The sequence below is a fragment of the Orussus abietinus genome, unplaced genomic scaffold, assembly GCF_000612105.2.
Source record: "Orussus abietinus isolate OABI.00-Male unplaced genomic scaffold, Oabi_2.0 scaffold23, whole genome shotgun sequence".
NCBI classification, from domain to species: Eukaryota; Metazoa; Arthropoda; class Insecta; order Hymenoptera; family Orussidae; genus Orussus; species Orussus abietinus.
This window is the reverse complement of record NW_019394258.1, coordinates 245,014-272,670: the sequence shown is the minus strand read 5'-3', so window position 1 is coordinate 272,670 and position 27,657 is coordinate 245,014. Positions and strand designations below refer to the sequence as shown.

The 27,657-nt window shown below is 40.4% G+C and overlaps 5 protein-coding genes across 7 annotated transcripts in view; 2 read left to right on the top strand and 3 right to left on the bottom strand.

Annotated features, from left to right (window-relative positions):
* LOC105696684 (solute carrier organic anion transporter family member 3A1) overlaps positions 1 to 8,002 on the bottom strand; it is a 31,886-nt gene extending 23,884 nt beyond the window's left edge. For both annotated transcript variants that reach the window (XM_023434512.1, XM_023434513.1), the window contains exon 1: positions 7,731 to 8,002. The gene's annotated coding sequence lies outside the window, so the exon portion shown is untranslated. The remainder of the gene's footprint in view (positions 1 to 7,730) is intronic.
* Positions 8,003 to 8,455: 453 nt separating this feature from the next.
* On the top strand, positions 8,456 to 13,808 carry LOC105696712 (nuclear pore complex protein Nup133). Its single transcript, XM_012419408.2, has 19 exons — positions 8,456 to 8,656; positions 8,863 to 9,202; positions 9,317 to 9,634; positions 9,708 to 9,878; positions 9,950 to 10,079; positions 10,173 to 10,349; positions 10,418 to 10,577; positions 10,654 to 10,825; positions 10,904 to 11,063; positions 11,151 to 11,263; positions 11,375 to 11,481; positions 11,559 to 11,775; positions 11,862 to 12,005; positions 12,080 to 12,281; positions 12,395 to 12,554; positions 12,632 to 12,827; positions 12,938 to 13,135; positions 13,208 to 13,427; positions 13,527 to 13,808. Exons 1-19 carry the CDS (start codon positions 8,562 to 8,564, stop codon positions 13,658 to 13,660), a joined length of 3,414 nt encoding a protein of 1,137 aa, XP_012274831.1. The 5' UTR covers positions 8,456 to 8,561; the 3' UTR covers positions 13,661 to 13,808.
* A 494-nt stretch (positions 13,809 to 14,302) lies between these two features.
* On the top strand, positions 14,303 to 16,763 carry LOC105696695 (acid phosphatase type 7). Its single transcript, XM_012419381.2, has 8 exons — positions 14,303 to 14,591; positions 14,905 to 15,003; positions 15,071 to 15,265; positions 15,344 to 15,671; positions 15,737 to 15,919; positions 16,013 to 16,232; positions 16,336 to 16,530; positions 16,626 to 16,763. The coding sequence occupies exons 2-8, from the start codon at positions 14,910 to 14,912 to the stop codon at positions 16,713 to 16,715; spliced, it is 1,305 nt and encodes a 434-aa protein (XP_012274804.1). The 5' UTR covers positions 14,303 to 14,591; positions 14,905 to 14,909; the 3' UTR covers positions 16,716 to 16,763.
* Positions 16,764 to 17,706: 943 nt separating this feature from the next.
* Positions 17,707 to 22,177, bottom strand: LOC105696694 (RAC serine/threonine-protein kinase). 2 transcript variants are annotated; one of them, XM_012419379.2, is made up of 7 exons: positions 21,920 to 22,177; positions 20,705 to 20,972; positions 20,367 to 20,604; positions 20,097 to 20,294; positions 19,694 to 19,964; positions 19,381 to 19,617; positions 17,707 to 19,138 (listed from the first exon to the last, which is right to left on the bottom strand). In XM_012419379.2, the coding sequence occupies exons 1-7, from the start codon at positions 21,996 to 21,998 to the stop codon at positions 18,798 to 18,800; spliced, it is 1,632 nt and encodes a 543-aa protein (XP_012274802.1). In that variant the 5' UTR covers positions 21,999 to 22,177; the 3' UTR covers positions 17,707 to 18,797. The 2 variants fall into 2 exon arrangements, with proteins under 2 accessions (XP_012274802.1, XP_012274803.1); XM_012419380.2 differs by lacking the exon at positions 21,920 to 22,177 and adding an exon at positions 21,465 to 21,913.
* A 603-nt stretch (positions 22,178 to 22,780) lies between these two features.
* Positions 22,781 to 27,063, bottom strand: LOC105696708 (serine/threonine-protein kinase polo). Its single transcript, XM_012419403.1, has 7 exons — positions 26,804 to 27,063; positions 26,206 to 26,430; positions 25,914 to 26,131; positions 25,503 to 25,798; positions 25,135 to 25,428; positions 24,462 to 24,862; positions 22,781 to 24,377 (listed from the first exon to the last, which is right to left on the bottom strand). The coding sequence occupies exons 1-7, from the start codon at positions 26,963 to 26,965 to the stop codon at positions 24,183 to 24,185; spliced, it is 1,791 nt and encodes a 596-aa protein (XP_012274826.1). The 5' UTR covers positions 26,966 to 27,063; the 3' UTR covers positions 22,781 to 24,182.
* Between the last annotated feature and the right edge of the window lie 594 nt (positions 27,064 to 27,657).

The window sequence follows — 27,657 nt, the reverse complement described above, 5'->3', positions numbered from 1 at the left end:
TCAGGTAAGATGTATCAAAATCACAAATTATACACGGTGACATCAATTAATACCAAATGTATGTCAATGCGCGACTAAATTTGAAGTTTAACGTCGTTTTATGGGAGAATTGTTTAACCCAGTTTGTAAAACACAGAGGGACGTAAATGAAATATTAGGCCGATGTCGAATATGTTACATGTAAAATCGATAAGATTTATTCATCGACATAATCCACCCGTGAGTGTTATAAATTCAGCGTAGCGTTAATTAAATAAAACCTCTAATACGTGTTTCACGAATCCATTATAGGTTTTTTTTTTTCAACGGCGTACGTGTGCGCGTCCAGTTTCGATCGCACTGAATAAATAAATAAACGGGTTTAATAAAAGACCGAGAGTTCAATTAAACCGAAGGAAGTCCTACTTAACTCGAGCCCGAGGAAACTCGATTACGGAACGACGGCCATTGAATAGCAGAGAGGAGATATTGATAGGACTTAATCGAAAGGGCGAGCCGTCGTAGCAACAAACGTCCGTAAATATTTAATAATAGGAAAGAGGGCGCACGTGGATATACATGTATACATAAAACATATATAGGAATTAATCGGCGGGCCCCGAACGCGTCTTTCCTCGTAGAGTGTCGCAAGACTCGTTACGTGGAGGCTTAACAATTAATTAAACATAATTGACCGGCGAACAAAAGAGCAGTTCTCTCTTTCTCTTTCTCTTGGTTGCACAGGCATCTGACCTGAATCTTTATCGCTGAATGAACCCCCTCCCCGTCTGTTTTGTCTCCTCCGATATGATCCTCTTCGGCGGTTCGCTGAACCAACATTTCTTTTCGCCATTAATTGTCTTATCGTCCATTCTTTTTCAGGGAAAATAATTAAAGAAAAAAAAAGAAAAAAAAATCAGCCACGAAGGATTCGCCTCAAATTCGAGGTGAAGTCCCTTGAATTGCAAATCAGCGACCTCGGAGTGCCAACTACTCGTTTCTATTCGCTTACTTATCATTTATGTTCGCCAATAATTGTCTTATCGTTAATTCTCCGTCAGTAAGAATGACTTAAAAAAAAAAATCAGTCACGGAAAATCTTCCTTCAATTCGAGGTGAAGCCCCTTGAAAATTGTGCAGAATCGCGTGGGAGAGACCTCCGAGTAGCAACTGCTCGTTTCTACTCAATTCGGTACCCAGCACTGACTCAATCATTAAGTCATCGACCTCGACCTCCTTCGTCGAGGCAAAATCGTACCAATTCGCAGCTCGAATCGATTCTTTCAAATGAATTATATTTTCCTAGGGAAAAAAAAATGATTTTTCCTTAAAAAAAAAATCAGTTTCAACAATGGGAGCGATAGATCGTCATCTCGGTTATCAAGGCGAGGAAGGATGAAAAAGTGGAAATTGATCAGAAACTCAGTATGACTGCACATTTACTGCAATACTTCAAAATCACATTTACGTTTAACCGATTCTTTTCTTTATGCAACGCAATCCTTGGAGTTGGCTAATCGGAAAAACCGACGCGAAAGCTCGATAACCGGATCACCATCGTTTGTGTCAATCGTTTCCTCTTGTCATACATCGTTCTTTCCTGCAGCGATGCACTTCGGCGAGCGAAGTGCATTGTTTGCAACGAGGGCCAATCGCGGAATGGCGATTAAATTCGCAGGTTACGCGAGCGACCCCGACCTGGGGCAACGGAGTGCAACGAGGGCGCATGCGCCCAAGACAATCGCTTTCGAGCCGAAGGAAGGTCGGAATTTAAATCCCAGTATCGCTTCGAATCGATATTAAATCAATCGTCGATAAGCCCCTGCGAATACATCTCATTGCCTTATAAATGTCCAATTCAATTCGGTATAATCGATGGAAACGATAATAGACCGATTTCCAGAAAAGAGGGACTAGGGGATAACACTATCACATAAGTGCATCATTTATGGACACTTTGTAATACCCCTAGATTTTGCAAATAATGTTGATAACGGATAAGTGAAAGAAAAAAAAATAAAACAAAACGAACCAATAAAAACATTAATAAATTAATCGGTAAACGCTAGTAGGCTGATAAATATATTAGTGAAACGCGATTGCCTGGCGTAATTGCAGGAGACACGAAAGCTTAATTAACTAACCAGTCCATTAGTAAATGAATAAGTGAATACATAAACATATAGTAAAATATGACCGCCGTCTAATATGGTCAGAGGGCAGTGTTCTAAAATATATTAACCGATCGATTTCTCATGTTTATCGATTCCGAGGAGCGAACGGCAATCCCGATCGGATATCTGGGAATCTTATCCGCTCTGCTGAGGTAATCGCGATCATTCCCACAGACTCGAATCCCAGAGATGGGATGCAAATTGGGTCGCTCGATCTTCGAGGGAAAGCCCATTGAATTACTCGGTACGCACGAAGCCGTAATCCCCGATTAGGAGTGCACGTAAATGCATATATACATAAATATATACGTAGGCAGGTACAATCGATTCCCGATCGACATTCCCCTCTTCGTGACCGGTCGACGAAACCTGAGATTACTCCTTCCGTGTGGAAGCTCGTAAACATCGGGGTAATCCCCGGGCCCTGAAGAGGAGAAAAGGGGTAGAGATAGAGAAAATGGAAGAGGAGAAGATAAAAATGAAAAGTCCGCGGGCAGGAAAACGGCGACCGCTCGGTTGGCGGAGCCAAAGAGTGGAGGAGAGCCTGCCCTTTATGGACTTTCTAATTGAAATTCCCGGAGAAAGTACAATTTGCCCGTGCCTTTTTACGCGCCGGCAATTTCGTCAGCTCCGATAGGCCGTTGACGGCTTCCTATCAATGACGCGAAACGGAAATATTAGGCGATGGATATCCCCGACATCCAGAAACGAAAGTAAAAAATATTAGGTACTTCCAAAGGTCCGTTTTCTATCATTTGTTATCGGGAGAGAAAATTATTTTCAAAATAATTACAACGTGAATCAATGGTATCTTCTCGAGACCTCTTCCCCACCGTGAGAAAAACGTCACCGAACCGAAGTAATATATCCTGTTAATTTGAAGAATAATGCATTTACCTCATGTGCGCTCGAATAAATTGGATGGCAACCGTTTTATTCGGAATTATGAAAATTTATTACGGTCAAATAATTACATATTCTTTCTCTCAGTGTAGCAGGTAGCTTCTCGATCTCTCGTTTGAAAAGAACGATGCGATTAAATGTTGAATATTTACCGGGCACGAATTTATGAGGGCTAACTCGATTAATTCAATATCCGAATATGAAAATATCGGAATTTTGTAATTTCCTAGTTTACGTCCATGTGTCATTTTTTTTTCGTATACAAGAAACAGTTAGAGGGGTATTTGTGTATCGGTTGCGCAAATAATTACGGACTGCGCATCCTCCTAATCCCTGTTATGGAGTGCAGTAATTGGCCGTTCACCTCGGACGCGTGTTACCCTCGGTAATTGGAGCAGAGAGCGCCGATTTAAATAATGAATTGATCCAATTACGTTGTTCGGTAATCGCGAGGAACGACAAAGCAAGGCTCGCTTCCGCGGTGCGTTATAATTGCCATTGATAGATCGAAAGGAGGTTAGGGCAGGTTAAGGACGTGCCGTGTACATTGCGTTAAGTCAGTGAAAAACGCTCATTGCGTTAAGCCCGGGTCCCACGTGTTGTGTTAATCCCGTGTCGCGTTGTGCCCGGTTATGCAATTGCATGTAAACTGCACCGAGGATTGGTCAATAGCCGTTTAATTCCGTTAAGCTTGACTTTTACTTCCCTCGAGCTCTCCGAAAGACTGCCAAAGCTCCTCCACTGAATTAGTCGTTATTAAATCTAATAGATTTCGCATTAGAAATATTCTGTACGCATTCCCTGGTTGATTTAACTAATTAATTCACTAGTTTACATTACCGTCCAATAATTCCAGCCACTGCCTCGTTCTTCAGGAAATTTATACAAATATTTCCAAGTGCTCCAAAACATATAAACGGTAGTATATAGTGCAGTTATGGCGGATTGAATAGAAAGTCTCTAAAAAATCCGTCCAACAGGGGACGCGTTAAGGGGATGTGAAAGTGGCATCCGAAAGCTCAATCGTTCATAAAACTTTTCAACGAACTGGGTGTCCCAAATCGTTTCATACTTTAAAACGTGAATATGGAGACCCTAAGGTAGGTTCTGAAACTCGCGAAATTTCATTTTTTTTATAAACTATTTTTAAAATACCTATAAAGAAATTTCAAAAGAATTGAAATCTCATGAGTCTGAGGACTTTCCTTATAGTCTCCCTATTCGCGTTGTAACGTTTCAAACTATTATAAACAAAAGCTCTTCGATGCCACTTTCACATCACCTTAAGAACCGAAGTTTTTGAACGGGAGAGAAAAAAAAAAGAATCATGGAGATAACTTCTAAGAGTACCTACAGCGAAACTATCCCACGAGAAATCATTTTTTCATGACCCCTTAGGATCATTCACCCGCCGTCATGTACAATAACCCGCGTTTCATTCGGACGACTTTTTCAAATCAAGGCCAAACAAGATCGCGAAGGATTTTAGAGTAGGTGCGTTGACCAGGTGAATCATCGCGGGCTTGAGATCCCCTTAAAAAGAGATAGGAATGACAATGACACTTTTTCACGGCCCGCCTCGCGAGTCGCGGCTCTTCCGGCCGAGACTCGAATTTATATCAATTTATCCGCGGTCCTTCCTCATCGTTTGCGGGACTTCCGCGTCGTGTCGGCGCATAAGAGCCTCCTCTCCGGGAAGCGGAATCTCCGGACTACTCGGGCCGCGCCATTGTACCGCAATGATGCGTGTAACGCGGAAAGGCGATGTCGTGCACGCGCTCCACCTCGGCAACGACGCTTTTTCATTATTCCAAGGAAGTAACCCGCTTCCTAGAGGATTTTTAACGCGGTTTACCCGCACCCCGGAGATATCGCGAGATCGTGCGAACTCTCCCGGCCTTTGAACATAAAAATTAAAAAAATCCAAGCCATCAGCGATTCTTCTGAAAACGCGCCTCCTACATTATCCACAATTGAACAATAAAATGGATGAATATTAGCGTCGATGTATAAACCCTTGAATTTAGATTTCACTAAAAACGCGTCAAATCGTTAATGCAAAGTTTGTACACGAGTGAACTCGTGATCCGTTAACAATGTGTTAACGGAATGAAGATAAAAATTTGGTAGTTGAGAGGTAAAGAATTCGTATAAAATTCATCAATATCAGATCCGAGAGAGAATTGTTATCGCGAGGCGGGATCGTTTGGAATAAAGTCGGACGGGGATATAAAAAAGGAATTAAAGGCAATAAAGGGAGGTCTTCGTAATGACCTCGCAGCAGGCTCGCGAATTTTACGAGTAAGGTTCCCTCACAACGTACACAGGTCGATAATGGATAAGTCGAGGTTAAAGGTGCCGCTCGAAGTTCGCTCCGAGAATCGACTGTGAAGGAACAATCGAGAAGGGGCTGCAAGAAAGGCGCGGAAATGAAAAAAAAAGGCCGAAAAGGAATGGAAAAGGCAACGGGAGAGATTCTTTTAAGAGTATGCAAGAAAGCCTCTCGACTTCCCGAGAGGTCTTGTAAACAAGCTCGAGAAAATCCTTATCATAGCGCGATAAGGTGTAATATTAAAGTAGAATAAAAATTACATAAAATAATAATAAGGGCGAGAGAAAATGACCTTATCAGCGTGGGATAAAAAAATAATACCAGCCCCAGGACGGACAGAAGATTTTTCTCTGTGGGAATGCTCCGTCCCGAATTCTGCTGTATAAATATTTTTGCTTGCTCGAGTCCCATTTCGGTAAATAGAATCTATCTTTTCTTTGTATTGGCGGGCAAAAAAGTGAATGGAAACCCTGCGCCTTCGTATTTATTATTAATATTTTTTTTTCCCAGGGGTTACCGCATACAACTAGACCCTTATACCAGCTTGTTTTAAGGTGCATCCTTCGAGCTGAAGTTTTAAGGCTTGACATTCGATGCTTCGATTTGCCCTTGCACGTGCTTGTGCACAATTCAAAATTAAGGAGTCTCGAATTTCTCTCTCGAGACACCCCAAGGAGAAAGAGTTGCTTAAGACGTGCCGACAAATCCTAAGGCTTTACCCAAACGGATGATTTCTGTCTCGAATAATGGACTATCCTCGGTATTTCTCCGAGATTCTCTCGAATAATCCCGAAAACTCATTTCTACTTGTCATATTAACACTAAAACGTTATATTTTCAGTCCTCCAACCATGGTTAAAAATTGTTTCAATATTTCGAACACTTTGAAATAAAAATACCGATTAAATCCGGAAGATACTGCAGTCACATTTCGAAGAACACCATTCCTTCCTGGGAACTCGTACAAAAGAAATTCCTATACTTATGTATTAAAATGCCGACCATGATGGGCACGAGATTTGAAAAAATTGTATTTTTATAAATTATCGACTACACATGCATGGGACAAAAAGAGGTTAGGTACACGTTGAATCGCTCGGAAGGAACGTAGAATAAGCCGTATCGATCGGAGCAATCAAACGGTGAGTACAGGAGTACATAGGCGCATTGTTTTCGCGTTTCTCCGAAGAATGGCCGATAACGAGATTCCGGTACGGCATATCCGGCAAAATTGTTATCAATGCGCGAACAGGATTTCAAAGCAGAATGAAAGCAATGACGTATGCACGGGCAAGACTTGCGAGTATCCTGGATCCTTGAAGAGCAGCTCGGTGTTTTACGGCGTGTTAATAAATTGAGTCATGAGAAAAATCCTTCAACGAGTCTCGTCTCGTCGGGACGCATAAATTAACGCGTACTTGCAGCCGCCTTGAGCTCAAAACGCGAAAATGTTAATAGTATGCATTTATATTCAAAAGCGTTGAAAATATCGAACACTTCTGTTCAATCGCTTTTTTAGAACCAGACTTTGATATTCAGTACCCACTTTCCCGGTTTTCATATCGTCTCTCGCTGTTCCTCGTTTTAGTACACGCTCGTATTCGAAAGTGCTCGAAATATTGAAAGCATTTTATCAGTGCAGATTTTAATCGAACACCTCTCTCCGTGAAAGTCCTGCGTCCTTCGTTATTCCCAAAGCGCGATTCCTTGCGACCAAGAGTATCGCTAAAGACAAACCGAAACATTAATTAAAATCTCGTTACACCAGATAGATAAATTTTATTACACGCTCGTGTTCGAAAGTACACAAAATATCGAGAGCATTTAATCAGTGCACATTTTTATCAGAAATCTCGACCGGTCCCCGCGAAAGTCCTACGGCCTTCGTTACTCCAAAAGCGCAATTGCGCCGCTCGCGAGTATTGCTGCTAACGATAAAGCGAAGCATCGATTAGAATCACGTTACACCAGAGACCGAGATAAATAGGTCCGGAGACCGCGCACCAAAATCGAGCTTGTCCCCCTCCCGGGGTAAAGGGTAAATCCTCGCCGAGGGATTTCGCAAGGCGAAAGAGCTCTGGAGCTCAGAGCACCGCCTGGCGTGAGGGCCTCTAAAAATACGGAAAATCGAATTTCCGCGTCCGGTCCGAAAATAATATCGGCCCCTTTTAAATCCGGAATACCCAGCGAACGGACACGTGAGTCGTACCCGGGGAGGAAGGCAGTCGATAGCGACCGATCGGAGTAAAAGGGAATCCGGAATCGGGGAAAGGCCTCGAGGAGAACGAGGTTAGGTGCTCCTCGCGTCCCCGGGCGGGACTCTTACTCTGCCGCTTACTCACCGAAAGGACGCTCGAGGCACCGCGCGGGATTCCTTTGTATCCCGGGGCCGCGTCGAGAAAAATCCTCTGCGTTGACACGGGTCCGGGAGTCGGGGTGCAGGAAACATTTAACCCGCGGTCACTTGGTCACTCGCGAGGCGCCCCAGAGGCGGCGGTCTCGGGGTCTCGGTGCGGCGGACTGGCGGTCGCTGCTCTGGCGGACGCGACGAATCGTCGAGGGAACTCGCGAGAATCACATGTGGAGTTCGGCCCACTCGTCCCGTCGTCGACCGTTCCCCGACCAGCTGTGTTTTTGCTCCCGAGGATGCCCGAGGCCGAGGCGAGCGCGTAGCGCGCATGCGTCGACTCTCCGCCATCTTGCGCTCGAGCTTCTCGCCGATCCCACGCGGCGGCGCCACGCGCTTGCGTCATCTCCTGCTTTCATTTTATATGATCCGGTAGGACAGTAGGTAATTGCTTTTCGGCTCTACGCTAGCTCAACCAAACTAGACTGGACTCTACGTTTACCGACGTATCGCGTCTTTCGATGCCTCAGCTACCGAGAGGGGAGCACGCGCAACAGTTATGAAATAGGGGGCCTGGCTATCCTCATCTTCTCTCTGGTATTACCAGAGCTCTGGGTCTAAATAATCGACGTCGCTAAACGTGTACAGCGCCGCCATCCGTTGGATAGCGTACTAATTAAAAAGCATTAAATGTCTATAAATGTCTAGTGATTTCTAGGAATCTATGGAGACGTTTGAATTCTATGGTATCAGAGGCTCCTTAAATTTGTAATTTGTTACTCAATAATTTATTAAAGAGATTAATTCTGTATAAAGAAGAAGCAAAATGGATCGATCTAGCATTGGCAGTTCCTTCGGAAAAACATTAACCTCCCCAAGAAAGCGAGTATCAGTGGTGCAGCCTCTTAAAAGAAGCACGTCGTTAGTATATAATTTCAGTTTTTGTTCCCTTCAATTCATATTATTTTAAGTAAATTAAGAAAGAAAGTGTTGCATTAAAGTTTAGAATATTCAGTGCTTTTGTTTTTTAAAAAGCGATATTTATTTTTTAAGCTTTTTTAAATTACCGGTATTTTTTTTATTAGGGGTTAGGAAGCTAATGTCATAGTGTTCTTTGTTATTTGTAGTTCTTTAAGTGTTTCTGGAAGATCCAATCAGTCGGTGCAAGTAATTTGCCGAACGGCGAATCATGTTGTTGAGAGTTTTGGTTCGTCGTTACCTGTTCTTGTGACGGAAGCATTAACGTTCATAGATCGTAACACAGCAGTTAGTGTAAACGTATCAAACGATGGATGGGCTTGGCTCGTATCTAACCGCAGATTGCTTGTGTGGCAATGCAAAACGACAGTTCACGATCCAAAGCAAAGACGCATGTTTAAAAGTCAGTGCAGAGAATTACGTCTGCCACAAAGTGATCTTGCTCATAAAGCGGAATGTGTTGCAGTTTGGGTGCAGCCTGGCCATCAGGTATCGGAAATATGTTTACAATACGTCCTCTATTGGTTTTTCTGTTCGAATTATTTAAATGTTTAATACTGACTTTATATATAATCTAAATCTTATGTTCCCCTTTGTTTATAGGTCCCTAGCTGTATGGCAGTATCACCCGAAGGTACGGTTCGATATTGGTCAAGTGTCGCCCATGAAGGCACATCTGTAGAGACCAATGCCGAGCTTGCAGGACAAGAAGTTGACTGCCTTACATATATTCCTGGTCATGGCTGCGTTTTTGCCACAACTACCTGTACTGTAGTACTTTTACAGCCTCAGGTATCAGGAGGACGAAATACAATTTGTTGCAGAGTTCTTCGAACGAGCCAAGGATGGTTAGGTGGCATTGGCCGCAGAATGTCTTCTCTTATATTTGGAGCAATTCCGCAATCACCAGTGGCAGAAACTGTATGTGATTGTTTAGCCTTGTTGATTATTTTTTCATAAATCTAATACTGATTGTAGTACTTTTTATTTGCAGAAATTGGTCAAAGTTACATGTACCAGTATAGGTGAAAGGGGTTCAAGAGTTCTTATACTAGCTGGTTCAATTTTGCAGTACTGGTCATTCACTCATGATGAACAGGAAAGAATGGAATTTGATGAAGATATCGGCCATGTAATTTCTCAAGCTTTTCAAAGAAGATTTTGGGTATGTTTTCATTAACATTTGAAGGCAACGGAACAGTGACAATGATAAGGATAACAATGAATCCTTTTTAGGAACTGAGTGCATGTAATCCAATAAATATGAATACTTGGCTAATTGATATGCAACCTTGTGAAGACAGTATAGTAATATTAATGGCTGCACATTCCACGGATATTTCTCCTCAGATTCATTTTGCAATTGGTAATTTCAAAAATTTCATGCTGATAAAAATATGTACTTGTTTTTTGCTAATCTATTCCTTTACCAATCATCGCTTTAACTGTCTTCATTCAGGTCTCTTTCCACTATCTGGAACAAATGTAAAAAATGCATTTCGGTGGTTCATCCCAGTCAAAATTGGACCATTCATGTATCATGAAGATACAGAGTCGATGATATTGTCTTACCGTTTCATACTCTCAGGATGGGAAGCAATTATCTATAATCAGCACTCGGTATTAGTTGTTAACAGTAAGTTGCGTATAATCAATATTTTACACTTTTACATTTACATGCACATAATATTTATTATACTGTAGTGGTCTCAGAGCATGAACAAGACAAAATAGACTTGATGAAAGGCGGGGAAGATGCTATTGTTGGAGGAGCAATGTGTTCTGGCACGCCAGTTCTTTTTACTAGAAATCTCGGTCTTGTTACTGTTATACCTACGGACTTTTCTATTCAAGAATTAAACGCGTGAGTATTAATTATAAACTGACCTAGTACACTGTATCCAAAAATTTATTTCGATTTCTTTTTTTGTTTTTCACAGGAGTTACTCCGACGTCAATGCTAGTGTAGAATGTGCAAACAACACTTCAACCTTTGCACTTGAGAACTTCTTCACTGTTATTAGTAATGATGATTTAAAAAATATGTATTACAGTTCTGATACTCTTGCACAATTACGTGCCGCCTTTCTTCTTAGTCTGCGACAAAATAAGGTACAAGACTACAATTTTTTTTAGATATCTTTTTCCCGAGAAAGATTGAAAATATATATGTGTTGGTATTATTAATAGGCACAATGCGAAGAGATACTTTCTGAACTGTTTCCTGTACAAGAAGAACCGGTAATGGATATTGATGCAACACTGGACACTCTTGTATTGAAGGTGGTTAAAGATTTGATTGATGACTATCCTGCAAATGATCCTCGTTGGGCTAATCAAAAAGACCTATGTAAGATTCAAAGAGATTTAATTAAATTACTTCGTTTTGAAATTAATTAAAATGAACAGAGTTTAATCTGAACTGCTTTCCTTGCAGCTGTAACATTGACTGCTGTTGCATCCGTACAAATTCCTCATCAGCTAGATGGCAAGCAAAAAGCTTTAGACCTTTTTGTGTCCTTTTTGAAGGAATATAGCTTATGGTCCAGAGTTAGTACATCATTTGTATATTGTTTACTATTTACACATACAGAGTCTTTAAAATATCATATAGTATTGTGACTAGCATATTTCTATAATAATTTTTATTATATTTCTTAGCTTTGTGCTGTTTCATACAGAGGTATTATTATGTCAACGCCTCATGTTCTTGAAGAATGTGCAGAGAAAATTGTTGCTGCTCTTGCCATTTACAGTCTCCAAAACAGGTAAGTTTTCTACAATTTCTATTTAACTCTTTGGATTTTAATAATAAATGTACAAATATTCATTAAATATTTCCCAGATATGCAGAAATCATAGACACCCTAATTGAAAAGACTATAACTCCAGATTCAACCGTTTCAGAAGAGCTAACTGCACGTGATATATTTTATCGAGAAGTAAGCAAAGTTCATCTTTTCATGTCTACACTTGTAAATAACGCGTGTGAAATAGCTCAGTCAGAAAGACCGATGCATCAAGTGGCGCAATACATACTACAAGTGAATTCTATCCTATTGGTAAGCAAATTAACCTTAAAAAAAAATATTTAAACAATCTTTAAAGCTAGTTCGAGTTTAAGTGAATTCAAGGTTTTATTTCTAAGGGCATTTTACACGAAGTTGTTAAGTATCGACAGTATAATGCTGTACGCTTTGTTCCGACAAGATGTTCTAACTGCTTAGCTGAATACCTTCCATGGACCGCTGCAAGTGGCAAGAATGGTCTGCGACAAAGTTTACATACAATGGTAAGAAACTGATCAATTGTATTACATCTACTACATTTTGTGGACTGTATTTATTATCTAAAACATTATTTCAGCAAACACTGACCCTGAAACATGGCATAAATGGAACTAGTGATTTGATGCTACGTAATGACTTGTACGAACAATTAGTCAGTCTCATAGACCTTATATTGGATGGTAGAAAATGTCATTTGGAGAGCATTCGTGGTACTGAGAAGTTTGAGATTCTTATGAAGCAGTATGAGAATGAACGGACAAACCTCATTCAGCCACTCTGTAAGTTTATTAATTGCATATTGTTGATAAAGCATGAAAATAATAGAAATAATACATCAAGTTTTTTTAAATTTCTGCCAATGGTGTTAACTTTGTAAAACGACCTTTCATAGTGAAAGAGGAGCAGTACGAGAATGCTGCTATGCTTGCAGAGAAGTACTGCGATTTTGCAACACTGGTGCAAATATGTGAATTGACTAATAACAGCAATCGACTCGATGGTTATATCGAAAGATTTGCAGCTCAAGATTTTGCATCATTCTATTTTTCGTGGTATGCATTCAATATGCTTCTTGCTCCACTCTTTTTTTGTTGATAATAAATTTCTATTTAAATTCTATGCTTAATAGGTATGTAAAAGATGGACGACAGGGTCAGTTAGTTGATAAATGTTGTCGAGGTGGGGCAGTAGAACTCAGTGAAAAACTTTTAGAACACCCCGAATTATCTTGGATTCCTGCTGTGTTTAATGGAGAATTACGTCTGGCATCCAATACTCTCCATTCCTTAGCTGTCCAAGAAAGTGAATTAGTTATGAGGAAAAAAGTGAGCATTGTACTCCATTAAAGTGAAAATTTCAATCTCTTGTAATGAGCAAAAGACTGTATATTTTGTGCGTTATTGTATTCATACATTGGATATAATTCACTTTGCAGACGATGTTGTCCCTAGCTAAATGGTCTCTCCTGGCTGCAATCGAAGCAGAGGAAGATGAGGCTGTCGAGTGTATTAAAACATTAAATAATGAACTAGCACTAATTAGTCATCAAGAAGACTTACCCACTCAAGTACTTGCTACATATGGTTACGATCTTGAGAAGCTGAGAGTTTTGACTCCTACAGAATTAATTACGGTAACTATTTGACGTATGCTTTCTTAGTTTTTCATTAAATGTATTGCTTCTAATGTTTGAATTTTTTAACAGCTCTACACCTGCGAAGAAAATGAAATTGCTACGGAACACGATTTCAAGAAAGCTTTAGATCTTCTTGACTATGTTGATGAAGAAGAAAGGTCTTCCTTAAGGTTAAGAATTTGGGCACGAGTGGCCAAACGTGACCGATGGGACGTCGTGGACAAAAATCCTGAACAACAAGTTCAAAATACTCTTTTCTTCAAGTTAATTGATCTCTCACACTTTATGGGTGAGCTTTATAGTTTTCGGAACTATTTTAACATAAGTAATCGCATTAAATATTGTGTTCCAATTTTTAAAAATTCTCAATTATTTTTCTTTACTCTAGGTGGAAAAGTTGAGGAGTTTCTGCCACCATTGAACCTCATCTTGACGGAGCCAGAATTAGGAGCATTAACTGCATCGAGTAATTTTCAGTTTTTGGTTAGGATAGCTTACGAATATGCCTATCGCAATTACTAATCAGCTCAACTTTAACATTATCTTGAACTTCGAAATTTTCGTTCTTTGTAAAAAGTATGTCGTCTAAGGTAAAGGTAATCTATAATTTTGGTAGTAAGTCCGATTTAATAACATTATAACCAAACCCTTTTTTATTACAATTAAAGAATTTCATAATTTTTAAAGAAATCTAAATTTGTACCGTAACATTAAGGATTCCTAAAAACTGCATTTTCCCATTCTATTTAGCCAGTATTAATCTACTATAATCAACTGCAGCTGGGAAAATTATTTTGTACCATTGATTTAAATAATACAAAAATCCCTTTCTAATTATTTCATATTGCATGCGTTTTAAATAAAAGCCAGATGCAATAAAACATTTCCTGGTAATTCAAATTATAACGCCACGGCACGTCACCAATTTTCTAAAATTAATCTAGGGCCCATTTTCGCCGCCAGTGAGGGGTAACAGGCGGCAAGTATGTTAGCTGCCCGCACCGACTACCAGGGGGCAGCACAGGACTCGATAGCGCGACCCTGCCTCTGAGCAATCTACCAACTCATCTCTGTCTCTGACATTATCTTTCGAATTATCCTGTTTATGAACATGAAAGATGGTGGCGCCCAGATGTAAACATATTTACGAAAATTCGGATTAAATATACGGTAGAAACTCGTGTACGATTTATTAATGCTAATGACAGTTGCTATTGGTTGCTATCAGTTGCTATCAGTTGCTATGTAATCGGGCGATTGGAAAAATGCGAACGATAAATGCAGGAATGACGGAGTCAGTGGAGCATAACGGAGAACAAAGAAAAGCATTGTCCATCAATGTCTCTTAATGTTGTCCGACCGTAATTGGACTTTGATATTGGATACATTGTGTCAATGTAGATTTCGCTCGAAGGAATTGATTTTGTATGACAAATTGAACCTATTGTCTAGGGTCAGTATATTTCTTTTGTTTATATATTCGGTACTTTAATGTTTATTACCGTTCCCTTTCATCGGCTGTCATTCTTTCATATCTTCTGTCTGTCTAATCACAAATACATATCATTTGTGATAACACTACACCCGCATTACGGGGTTCCTACTGATATGCGTCAAATAACGGAGAGATTCACTTGTGTCATTTTAGCAAAGCTCATAATACGGTTCAGTGATAGGTGCAGTCCACGTTTCTAATGTCATAGTTTTCTATAAAATAATTTCGTGCATATTAATGTATAAACTTTAATAATTCGTTTGAATTCCAGTGACCATGATTCTTTGCTATTTAATAATTATCGGACTTGTCGGGTCCTGCTGGGCAATGGTGAAGTACCAACCAGAGGCTGTTCATCTTTCCTACGGAGGTAACTTATTTAAAAAGTTAATAATAGCTTAGAAAAATAAATCACAGTATCATTCACAAATTTTTAGATAATGTACATGACATTGTGGTGACATGGACGACAATGAATGATACAGAGGAATCGATAGTTGAATATGGAATTGGTGGATTTGTTCTCACTGCCAAAGGAAATTCCACCCTCTTTGTTGATGGTGGTAAAAAAAAGCATAAACAATACATACATCGGGTGTGGCTAAAGAACTTATCTCCTTCTAGTAAATATGGTAAACACAAGTTTTATTTCAATGAAGATTATTCAGTCTAAGTCAATTGAAATTTAAATAAATTTTCGTCCAAACCAGTGTACCACTGTGGGAGTAAATATGGGTGGTCTAACGTGTTTTACGTGACAACTGTACCTGAAGACTCGGCAGCTTGGTCACCTAATTTTGTCATGTTTGGTGATATGGGAAATGAAAATGCCCAGAGTTTGACGCGTCTCCAGGAGGAGACACAGCGAGGAATGTATGATGCTGCGATTCATGTTGGGGATTTTGCCTATGACATGGACACCAACAATGCTCGTATTGGGGATGAATTCATGCGTCAGATCGAAAGTGTTGCTGCATATTTGCCTTATATGACAGTACCTGGGAATCACGAGGAGCGATACAATTTTAGTAACTACAGGTACGAGGCTTGAATGATTCAAAGTGTCTATTTACTTCAGTATTAAAAAAATATTGTTGAAACAGAGCTCGTTTCACAATGCCTGGAGACAGCGAAGGCCTTTGGTACAGCTTTAACGTGGGCCCAGTGCACTTTGTGGCCATCGAGACGGAAGCCTACTATTTCCTGAACTATGGTCTCAAGCAATTAGTGAAGCAATATGAATGGCTCGATAAGGATTTAACCGAGGCCAACAGGCCAGAAGTTAGGTATGTACTTTCAAAATGTATTACAGAATGCCATTAAGATTAAGCCAGACTTATTATAAGCGATATTCAATCAGAGTTCAATACACTTTGCAGAGCTCAAAGACCTTGGATAGTGACATTTGGCCATCGACCAATGTACTGCAGCAATGCAAACAGTGATGACTGCACAAATCACCAGACCTTAGTAAGAATCGGATTGCCATTTATGAATTGGTTTGGTCTCGAGGATCTCTTCTTCAAGCATAAGGTTGACCTGGAATTATGGGCCCACGAGCACAGCTACGAGCGAATGTTCCCCATGTACAATTTCCAGGTGATGCTGCTGAATTGTGCACAAAATATAGATTAAATGTTTGGTAAAATATTAATTAACTCCAGTGAAAAACTAATTACTAGTTCAATTCATTCCCATATAGGTCTACAATGGCAGCTACGAAGAACCCTACAAAAACTACAGAGCTCCGGTCCATATAGTTACTGGATCCGCTGGCTGTAAAGAAGGAAGAGAAAAGTTCGTGCCACACAGACCCTCATGGTCTGCATTCCGAAGCTCAGATTATGGATACACCAGAATGAAAGCATACAATAAGACTCATTTGTACATCGAACAGGTTCGAAGCTCATACTATCTATACTCTTTGGACCAATTAAACAATAAGGAATAAAACTAATTCTTCTTTCTATAATCTACCAAAATAACCACTAGGTATCTGACGACAAAAAAGGTGCAGTGCTGGACAGTCTATGGCTCGTGAAGGATAAGCCTTTCCCAGAATACGTCACAAACTTACTATAACGAAACGCACACAAGTAGGAAATTCAATTACATATCCAGTAGAACCGTTCTCACAGAAGATGAAACATTCTCCCCAGGTGCTGCACATGGGCCACTAATGACACAATGAGTACCATATAATTGTTTAATTGTTAAAATATAAATATATGTATATATATAATATATATAATTATAGCGTAGAATAATTATATAATAATATGTATAATTTCTTATCCGTATAATGTTCTTGTCATTCACCTCTCATACTCAATCAATTATTCGTTCCGACGTGACATGACGTAAGAGCGGAAGGGTTTTCTCTTTTTCCACTAGTTGCCCAATATTTCCGAGCCTCGCGCGTCGTCACGAGGCAATCGGTGATCAATTTAGTTACAATATTAAACATCGTTAAAAGTTGATCCAATACTATTGAAAAAGGCGTCCTCTCCCTCTCCCTCTGTAAGTTAACTTTCCATTACCTCGCTTCTATCATCCTCCCTTCTCTCCTTTTTATACAATAATTGAATCACGAACGACATCTCCTATGTCGATCGTTAACACAGGCCAAGGACGTTCGATTCGCCAATTAAGCCCCGACGGTCAAAATGACATTTCGACCCTAATTGGCCACGTGTCTCGCTTTCAATCAGCTGCTATTCTGCGCTTCCCGAATAATCGCCGGAAGAGCCTAATCTACCCTCGCGGAAATAGGAAAGGGCCATATAATCCGCGGAACCCAAAACTCGATCATGGTCGACGCTTTCACGGTTATATGTTACGCTAGGAAGGAAGACTGCTACGTAGATGGATCAACCATCGCGCTTCAACGAACGCTGCAAACGCCGCTTCGACAAACCCTTTTACAGTTCCGCTCGGGTAGACGAAGCCATGATTATCGATTACGTCGATAATTGAGAAGAGAACACGAAGCTCTCTCCATCGTACTACGTCTCCATCGTACTTCTTAATCCGGGATTAATCAGTTCCGAATCCAGTAAATCGCATGTCTCCATCGCATTAAAAATTACAAAGATTCGATCCTGAATATCTTGTTCGACACTTAAATTTAGATTTATCAGATCCGAATCCAGTAAATCGCACGTTTCATCGCATTCATAATTATGCAGATTCGATCGACACTTAAATTCGGATTTACTTGGTTTGGACTCGATGAATCCCGGATTTTGAGTATTGTGGAGCAAACGTAGTCACTTAGAACTCAAGAAAGTTTCAGATCGTGAGGTTCTCCCCTCCAACACTCAGTAATCACGTGATCGTTTCGTCATCAGCGTAAAACAACGTCGACCAATCAGAGCGAGGCGATGCTACGCGTGGGCGCCATGTTTGCTGCCGTTTTCTAAGTTCTGACGTGGGCCATTTCGGACGGGGGACTTTCCCCTTCAGCGCTTGTTATATACAATGGTCTTGGCGATCGAGCGCTACAACGGTGGCCCTCGTGGCGGTTTCTAGAATTAATAGCGTCTCCTGGTTGTCGAACCAAGGAGCTTACAAATTTGGCCGGTCCCTCAACCTGCTCCGTAATCGCGAGAGAGTTCCTCAATGCCAAAAGGGACTAGCAAGGATATGCAGAAACCCCGGGACCAGCCAGCCTTGTTGAGCCCCCTACAACGCCGTCTGCGGCGGGTTTCGGATTTAACGACGTCTCTACTTTAAACGACTGCCCTGCCTGTCGCGTGGATTCGGTTTTCAAGCTCGACAGATCCCTCGATCCCCTCTCCCCGTCCGTGTTAAGTATTAAACCTTATTTTGAACCTTCCGAAGATCGAGAGGCAACGCAGGCCGGGGATCCCGGGGCCAGTCGACCCGGTACCATTTTGTTTTCTCGACGATCTCTACCTCGGCGCCTCTTGTAGCGTTCCCTAGAGCCTCTACTTGGTTTGCAGAAATTTGCGCGGATCCCCTGAGCCAAGGTCGAGTCAAGACGCGGCGGCTAGCCATTGGGGATGCGTTTCAAGGCCGAGGGTATGATGGTGTGTAGACGAGAGGCTTCGTCGCAATCGGGATCATCCCCTGAGGACGCGATGGCCGCTGGAGCGCCGGACAAACCCAGACGTGGCTTCGCGCCTTCCAGCGCATGTCGTGTCAGTGGTTGATCGATACGATGGAAGATGTCGCCGCGGAGAGGCTCTCCTGATAGGAGAACTGCTGGAAGTGCTCCTGCTCTTCGGCTATAGAGTTGAGGCCGCCGCCGCTGCCAGGGCAGCCTTGATCCGGGGGGGTCAATTCTACGCTCTCGCCGGTAAACTCGCTGTCGAAGTAGCGCGTGTCCGTCTCGGACGTGACTTGGGGCTTGAAGGGTGGTGGGATCTTCTTCTGAACGAGGTCCGACCAGTCGATCAGCGAGAAGAACGCGTGGTTCATGATGTCTTTCGCGTCGTTGGGACCGCCGCCCAATCTCCTGCTAGGATCCTTTATCAGCAGACCTAAAATTACATGTTAGAGTTAGGAGGGGCAAACTATGAATGCCATGAATGTGGATTCTTGGGTTTGGATGTTTCTTCAGGAGGAGTACATGTTCCATGTCTGTTGAACGTATAATTTCGGGATTAATTCAATCTCCGTTAGGTCTGGAGTTAGACACGAAGTTACTATTTAAGGATCTTGAAAATCAATAAGCTCTTGTAATATTCTAGAAACTTTTCCAAGGTAGATTTTTATTTCTCACCGCCAAGCATATCCTTCGCCTCATTGCTGATCGTCCGGGGGAATTTAACCTCCTCCAGGAGAATAAGGGTGAACAGCTTCTCGTGGTCCCTGTTGTAGAAAGGAAGCCGACCGCACATCATTTCATACATCACTACGCCGACTCCCCACCAGTCGACGGCTCTCCCGTAATCGTTGTCCTCGAGGACCTCCGGAGCCAAGTACTCTGGAGTGCCGCAAAATGTCTTCGTCGTCCTTCCTAATTAACGAAACGTGAGACGGTCAATCATTGTTCGATTTTGTCCGATTCACAGGATACCACTGTTTTAACTTACCATAGGTAATGTCCTCTTTGCATAGACCGAAGTCAGCAATCTTTATGTGACCGTCCTTGTCCAGGAGAAGATTCTCGAGTTTGAGATCGCGGTAAATTATGCCCTGAGAGTGCAAGTAACCTAGAGCCGAGATTATCTCTGCTCCATAGAAACGCGTACGATCCTCGCCGAAAACCCTGGATCGGCTTAGGTGGAAGAACAGTTCTCCGCCGTTTACGTACTCCATCACAAAGCACAATCTGTCCGCTGTTTGGAAACTGTACTTCAACGACTGAAACAGAATGATGTTCGTACAATATTAAATATCAAACAGTTTTTGGAATTGAAAATTTGTATACTTTTAGGTCGTGAGGTTATGTAGGTAATCAATGAAATTCAGTAGATATAAACGATTGTAACGTACTATTAAGAAGGGATGGTTCGTCGTTCTCAGGACTCTGTTCTCTGTGAGTGTATGCGCAACTTCGTCTTTTCGAATGATTACTTCCTTTCGCAGGATTTTAATGGCATAGAGGTGACCCGTTGCTTTCTCTCTACAAAGGATGACTTTACCAAACGTGCCCTTGCCAAGGACCTTGAGGAATTCGAAGTTCTCGAGGGTCTGTATAAAAAAAATATATACATATGATGACGATAAATAATAAACAAACGTAACTGACATTGGTTAACTTACAACTTTCTTCTTTCCGGAGCTCTTACTGCTCGAAGTTCCTTGTACACTGAATTTTGCAGACAATTCATCGATACTGCCTCCGTCGACTTCTAAAGATACAATACTTAAGGAACTGCAAGAATCTGATCGACCACCTCCTGTAGATTCCATGTCGACGTCTTCCGTCGATGAAGATCTCTGGAACTGGGGTTGTTGTTGCTGCTGCTGCTCCTCGCTAGCCAACCGATCCGCCACATACCTGATAGAAAATACTTCTTAGTAAATAATAGTAAACCTTTGTCAATAAATGTGTTATTAATTACAATAATCCTTATCGGTAAGCGTTTTTGACAACATACCTAATAGCTGCTACCCAATCTTCTCTTTCTTGCTCCGTTTCAACATGAAACGTCCTTTCAATAACATTGGTCCATTGTAAACCCCTTATTACGAATGTGTAAGGCTTTGGTCGATCAATCGACATAATCTGACAGCCTCGAACTGTGAAATTATTCAGTGGTTGGGCCGCAGCTGCCATTTGTTGATCCGGTTTCGCCTTGAATCCTACCAGTGTGCCATCGTCTCTCAATACGAAGTATCGAGATCTCCAATTCTTTATATGCTCCCCTGCAAATGTTTCTATTATAGTTTCTACTGGAAAAAAAAAGGAACTTATCCCTCCAATGGTATAAAAGTAATATCTTGATTACAGATTTTTGAAATGTACTCGAAACGAATGCACTACAGAAATACATAAAGTGTATTAGGTTATGGAATAAGTTCTCGTCGTTTTTAATGTAACATAACATAACGTAACGTAATTAAAACAGCCGAATCTTATTCCTTGACCTAATACTTCTACAGGCCTTTCTTTATCCATTTTATGATCAGGCATACTGTATAACATTATTGAACCTCACAAAAAAAAAATTGGAATAAACTTCAAACTGCTCATATAATTTATGCAAAATTGGTCACTTTTTATACAAAAATGTCAAATTCATACACAGAAACATTCGTAATGTTTACTTATATTAATAATAAAAGAATTTACAGCAGAGAAAGCCTATTCCTAGATCACTTAATTATTATACTTGCAATTCTCTAAGTACGACGTACTTTAACATTAATCCTCCCAAGGGCAGAAAATTCCAGACGTTGTTTCGAGTATCGTTAAATTTACAAAAAAACTCATATGCCCCCTTGTACGTTTAACTATCAATCTTGATGCAAAACTAAATTACGGTACAAAATAACAGCAACTCAGAGCCGAGGGAATCGCTAAATTATTGCTCTACAGCAGTTTCCGATAATTTTACAGAAACTGTGTACATAATTCAATAAGTTTGTGCCACCATGAAGCTTTCCCTCAAATTCATTTCGAGAAATTCTAAATGACGCACTGGGGACCTTCTTGGAGCACTGTGTTTACGTGCCGCTCGACGCCAATTACAGAGACCACCTTATGGTGTACCAAAGCAAAGGGAGAAAAACAAGAGTCAATAAGGTTTCCAGGTTGCAATTTGGCACCGTGACGACGTAGACATTGAAAATTGGTTAGATTTTGGTAGTACCGCGTTTTTGTAGCCAGCCCTCTTTGACGACGCGTTGACCGGCGCCGGACGCTGCGACGCTCATCGCTGCGTCCCCCATGCCGCGTCCTCCAGCGTCCACTGTGACTCTTGCCTTCTCCTAGCTCCCTATCGGAAGGAAGAACCTGAAAAACCTTGGGAAATTCACCGAAATACGAAAAGACGGGCGGTACAGGCCATAAGACCTCGAACGATCATAGACCTTGCACTCGACGGACCCTTAGACGACCGACAACAACCCTCAACGGCCGAAGGCGATCGGTCACGGCCGCCAAGATGGCGCTTGCGGCACTCGTTTCTATTCTCTCTGATAACAGAGATGAGTTGGAAGATTGCTCATGGGCAGGGTTGCGCGATCGTGTCTTGTGCTGCCCCTGGTGGTTGGTCCGGGCGGCTAACGTACTTACGTAGGAACAATGGTAAGGTAGCGTAGTGCTGTCCATAGTCTTAGCTTTCTGATTGGCTGTTTTGTCTGCTGGCTGGACGATTGGCTGCTGATTGGATGATTAATTGTTATTTTAAAAGCAGCGAGTAAAGAACGGTGCTGGCTTTGAACAAGTAAACAGTGAATGATGTACAATATGCCATTTTTAGCATAAAGGTTGAAAATGATGTTTTACGTACAAGAGTGGCAAAAAAAAATAAATCAGAGTAAACAGGAAATATGAAGCAGGTGACCTATCAATCAGGAGCTTGAAAAACTTGCTAACGATAGGTCTTCCCTTTCCTACGCCCAGGTTTGCCCCCTGGTCCAAGATGGGACTGTGGGCTCCGTCCATATATTCTTATGTCCATGGCCAGTACGGATTCGTACTCATTATTTATATATTTGCTAACAAATAATTAAAAACTCTGGCTCCGCATGGGAAGTTATATTTTCGGAAGGCTGTGATTTCACCTATTCGTTATTCATAGTACATCCTGTACAAATATTTTTGGGTGCAAAGTCTCCCCGTTTGCAACTCTCATAGGTGTGAAAATGCACACAGAGAAAATGATGTACGATTCCCTCTTAATACTTCGAACAAGATACAAAGTGCCTCTGATGGACTTTAGTTGGCGCAACCACTAATTGACAATGTCTACATACACGGGCAATTTCATTATTATTCTCTTCGCTTCGAGCTCATCATAGTACGTTACGAATGGTCTACACGAAATTAAGAGGATACAACATTAAGTGCCTAAGTAATGCAGTATTCGCCAGTTCTCTCTTCTAGAGACTAACAATTATTATACACAGTTCTGTAAAATTCCTATGATAATATATACAGTTTTAAATTTAATTCATTCAAAGCTTAGCCTTAAGACTAACTTAAACAGTATGATACTTCGGAAACGATTATTAATGAGATGTTTTACGTCTGGCTTTTCTGAAAGATTATTTCGGCAGTCTGGTATTACCGATGTTATATCTAGACAAGCACATTATGGTCAATATTTTAAAAGATCATCGAAAGACTTTCTATAGTTGTCTAAGTAAAGTCAAGATTAACCGGTTCCTTTACTTCATTAACGGACACGACGGATATAACGACTTATAAACGACAATGCAAGTCGAACCCTACTGCGAGGCAATGGAGAGGTATCTGCAACAATTTGTTCCTTGAATAATTGTGCTTGTGATCGGCAGTTTCTTATATACGCACAAACAATTCAAAGTAAGGCACTGTCAGCTCACGTTATAAGTACTAGTTCCATTTGGTGGCCTAGTTATACTAGAACCTTAAGATTAAAGAAGCTGTATCGATTGAAACATCACATTGCACTCTGCCGAATTTGGAACTATCGTTATGTTCGGCTAAATTTCTTTATAATAGTGCAGGTCAATTGTCCATACCACCCACCTGCCTTTCAACCAGAAATTAAATCTTCGTGACACGTATAAAACTAGAGCAGTTTCAGCTCATGATAAAAAAAAAGTACATATATAATCGAATTGCATACACTAAAATCTAGAGTATCAAAAGAAATATAAAAAAGATATTTCACGTCTTCAAAATGAATATACTAAGACCTATCGAATGTTATCTGTACTTCTTCCTTGCTTATGTTCTGTCCTCGTGTACGTAAAAAAAAAATCTAGAAAAGTTTTATAGGCCTATCAAAAAAAGAAAGTTCAAACTTACTGACATACATATGGACTCACTCGACATGTTTTCTTGGCAGTTTCGAGCAAATAAAATTTGCTATGTCGATGCTTTACCCGTGTCAAGACAAAAATAACAATTACGTTGTAAAACTATTAAGACTGAGGATGCGACAGCATCAATCCAAGTTTTTCATGAGCGTAAGCCAAATTTTTAGCGAGTCCGTAACTGCATCCATTCTGGTTGATAGTCTGGAATCTGTATGTTTTAAAATTTTTGTCTTGATCTATGTAGGTAACAGCAGCCATCAATGGACACATTATAATCTTTGAGTGGTCTAAGAAATTTATCTGAAAAAATAATTATCAGTGTTAACCAGAGATGTTTATGGAAAATTAATTGTTAATAGTTAATTAATAGCAATCTCAACATACCTGTATGGATCCGTTGGTTAAATGCATGACCACTGCAGTTTGTGTTCTGAACCATTGATGCATGTAAGGTATCCTAGATATTGAATCACTTTGTTTGACAGCTACCGATCCTCCAGCTTTCATAAGATGTTCATTCATGTATCTTTGGAAGAAATTCAAGAGCCTCATCTTTTTCTCCAAAGTGGTAGGGTAATTGTCAATGGTATAGTATAATTCATCGCCTTCACGATTGATGTAATGTACATTGTAGTCATTCGGGAGCATAATGAGGCGGGTACCATCGTTGTACATGACACCAACTCCATCATCGGAAAGCTGATATCCAAAGCCATACCTGTCCGAGTAGTCGACCCACTTACTAATCCAAATAACAGGCTGGGCATCGGGATCAGTCATCTCATCTGTTGAACAATATTCCATCATTATTTCATCAATCAGAATTTTTGTAATAAAAATTAAGTTCTTTGTGGATTCTATTTTAAATATTCTTGATACATCCTAGGGCTAAATCATATAGGAATAGGAACGAGGTATAAGGAAGGTGCATGCCTGATATTTCGAGGAAAATCTGATACGGTCGTGGACGTTCTGGACCAAAGAAAGTTTCCCATTAGTGAAAATAGGCCTTCCAAATAACATGGGCGAAAAACAGTAAGATGAAAAACTTCTGTACCTGTAGAACATGCAGTTTTTCGAGCAGGATTGGTTTTTAGCACAGCTGCCAGTTGTTCTTTCAATGTCTGAAGCATTTTCTTAATGTCCAGATTTAACTTTTGTACATTCGTTACATTGTCTACCTGCTTTGATTTTGGTGCAGGACTGCTTGGCACGCGGAAAATGTACTCTCCATCACCGCTAACATTAGAGTTCATTTCAGATAAAGGCTTGCGTTGATTGTGCATTTCTAGCATATCCAATCTTGGCGCCATTGTTAGGCAGGACAAAGGCAGTGACGATGGCATGAAACCTGAACATTTATATTCATGAGGCTATCGATAGTTGATTAAAAACTGATACAATATTAAAGACTACAATTCTTACCAGAAAAGAAGAAAGTATCTTTTAATAATCTGGCTACACTGGGTCGTTTTGCAGGATTTCCTTGCAACGTACTCGAAATCATAGTTATGGCTGTTTTACTTAGGGTAGCCGGTGTTTTGTACTGAACTTGCTTAATTCTAGCATATGTTTCTCTTAAACTTGACGTTTCAAATGGTGGCTTGCCAACCAAAAGAGTGTACATGACGCATCCAATGCTCCATACATCGACTTCATAAGAATGACCAACTTTATTCAAAATTTCAGGTGCTATGTAGTTTGGTGTCCCACATAATGTTCTGTACAAATTACAAAAGTTGTTTTAAAATGTTTTTGCACTTTATTTTTTAACATTAAAGCCATGTTTCAAATTAATTTAAGTAGATAAATAATATATAATGTAAATGTTCTTACTTTTTACGTTCACCATCATGTTCAAGTTTTGTTGCCAGACCAAAATCACCAATTTTGACTTGAAGATCGTCATTTAAGAACAAATTTCCTAATTTTAAATCTCGATGAATGATTCTGTTTTTATGTAAATAATGCACACCTTCGAGGATTTGTTTCATGTAGTATCTTGTCTCACATTCTGTCAAGGCTTTTCTCCGCTTATGTAATTCCATCATTGACTAAAATTCATCAAAGTAATTAAAGTATATAGCTCATATTGGTTAAGGTCTGAAATTGTTTAAATAAAACCTACCCTTTTACGACAGAGTTCCAGAATAATGTATATATTATGTGGATCGTCAAAAAATCCATAGAAACCAACCACATGTTTATGACTTAGACTTTGATGGATAGAAATTTCTTGTGTCATCTTTTCTCGTTGATTGCTCTTGTTCATTAATGACTTTGGCACAATTTTTCCGGCATAAATCCTGTGCGTCTCCGAATCTCTGATCTCGTAACATTTTGCAAAGCCACCCTAAAAAATTATCGTTTTCATTTGTTTGATCGAAAATGGAGCTGGAGATGTATATCGACACGAGACAATAAATAATAAGAAAGGGTAATATGAAAGAAATAACAGTTTGTATCTTTTCTTTATGCTCCACTAAAGCACAACAGAACATCCGTACCAACAGTATACAAACTACTTGAAACAGGGAACACGTTCTCAAGGAGAGAAAATTAAAGGTTAAACGAAATACTCTCCCGCGAAAATGAGTTTTAATTTTTTGGAGCCAAAGTAATAGACACGTTTTAATCCTTCTTTCGGCCAGTCAGAATGTTTGCATCGGGAGAAAACATCGAGACGCGAAGATTATCAGGTAGTGCGAGGATCAAAGTATTCTCACCTTTCCGAAAAAACGACCTTTAAGGTAATTTGTCCCAGTCTTGACGTCGCATATGATATCCGGAATTATAGACTCCTTTTCGTCCTTCGACATTGCGCTTTCTGATGCGATTCTTTTGGCGGCACGCTCAGTAAAATCAGCCTCTCGTGTCCGCGTTAACATTAACTCTGTCGACCGTTTTCGACTTCAAAAGTGTCGCTCGTACGGGTAACTCGTCTTACGTGACACACGGGCACAAGAAGGTGAGCAACGGACGCTGCTTTTCAAATTCGAACGTTCTGCAAATCGGCAGCCTTTCCGACGCGTCACGTGACCTGGCATTAACCGAGTGAGATCTCAAGACAAACACTACGGTCACATTTCCATGGTCGACAAGAAGACATCGAGTCGCTGGTCAAGGACAAGGTTCCAATTCTCAAGTTCATACGGATTTTTTTCGCATAAAAAATTTCGCATTCTTGCCAAGTCGTGTCATTAGTTAACATTTGAATGTCGTATACGAAATTGTCAATTCGCATATGGAAGTTGATCGTATCAACTCGAGAATCGGATCCGAATTTTTGAAACGATGACCCTAGATATCGTATACGATTTCCCGTCCGAGGACTAAAAGAATAGCAAGTATAGTGATAAGAAGAACATCCTTGAATTTATTCCGCATGCAAAAATAAAATCGCATTAATGGATTTTCGAACGTTTCTTCTCGAGTGGATCGCACTCACTTGAAATTGAAAATCCTAGAGACACGCGTACTTTTTCTTAAAAGTAAGGGTATATGAAATTATGAAATGTTAGGTGTAATTACGAAAATGAAATAATTGGCAAGAAAAGTCAAATTAAAGGCGTAGTTTTTG

Coding starts and splice junctions, on each gene's coding strand:
- LOC105696712 (XM_012419408.2), top strand. CDS start 8,562: ATGGATCGATCTAGCATTGGCAGTTCCTTCGGAAAAACATTAACCTCC. Junction 10,578..10,653: donor TCTATTCAAGAATTAAACGC/GTGAGTATTAAT, acceptor TGTTTTTCACAG/GAGTTACTCCGACGTCAATG. Junction 12,006..12,079: donor GACAAAGTTTACATACAATG/GTAAGAAACTGA, acceptor ACATTATTTCAG/CAAACACTGACCCTGAAACA.
- LOC105696708 (XM_012419403.1), bottom strand. CDS start 26,965: ATGTTAACGCGGACACGAGAGGCTGATTTTACTGAGCGTGCCGCCAAA. Junction 26,132..26,205: donor TGGAACTCTGTCGTAAAAGG/GTAGGTTTTATT, acceptor GATGAATTTTAG/TCAATGATGGAATTACATAA. Junction 24,378..24,461: donor TAACCAACGGATCCATACAG/GTATGTTGAGAT, acceptor TTATTTTTTCAG/ATAAATTTCTTAGACCACTC.
- LOC105696695 (XM_012419381.2), top strand. CDS start 14,910: ATGATTCTTTGCTATTTAATAATTATCGGACTTGTCGGGTCCTGCTGG. Junction 15,266..15,343: donor ATCTCCTTCTAGTAAATATG/GTAAACACAAGT, acceptor CGTCCAAACCAG/TGTACCACTGTGGGAGTAAA. Junction 15,920..16,012: donor GCCAACAGGCCAGAAGTTAG/GTATGTACTTTC, acceptor TACACTTTGCAG/AGCTCAAAGACCTTGGATAG.
- LOC105696694 (XM_012419379.2), bottom strand. CDS start 21,998: ATGGGGGACGCAGCGATGAGCGTCGCAGCGTCCGGCGCCGGTCAACGC. Junction 20,605..20,704: donor GATTGGGTAGCAGCTATTAG/GTATGTTGTCAA, acceptor ATTTTCTATCAG/GTATGTGGCGGATCGGTTGG. Junction 19,965..20,096: donor CGAACCATCCCTTCTTAATA/GTACGTTACAAT, acceptor ATTCTGTTTCAG/TCGTTGAAGTACAGTTTCCA.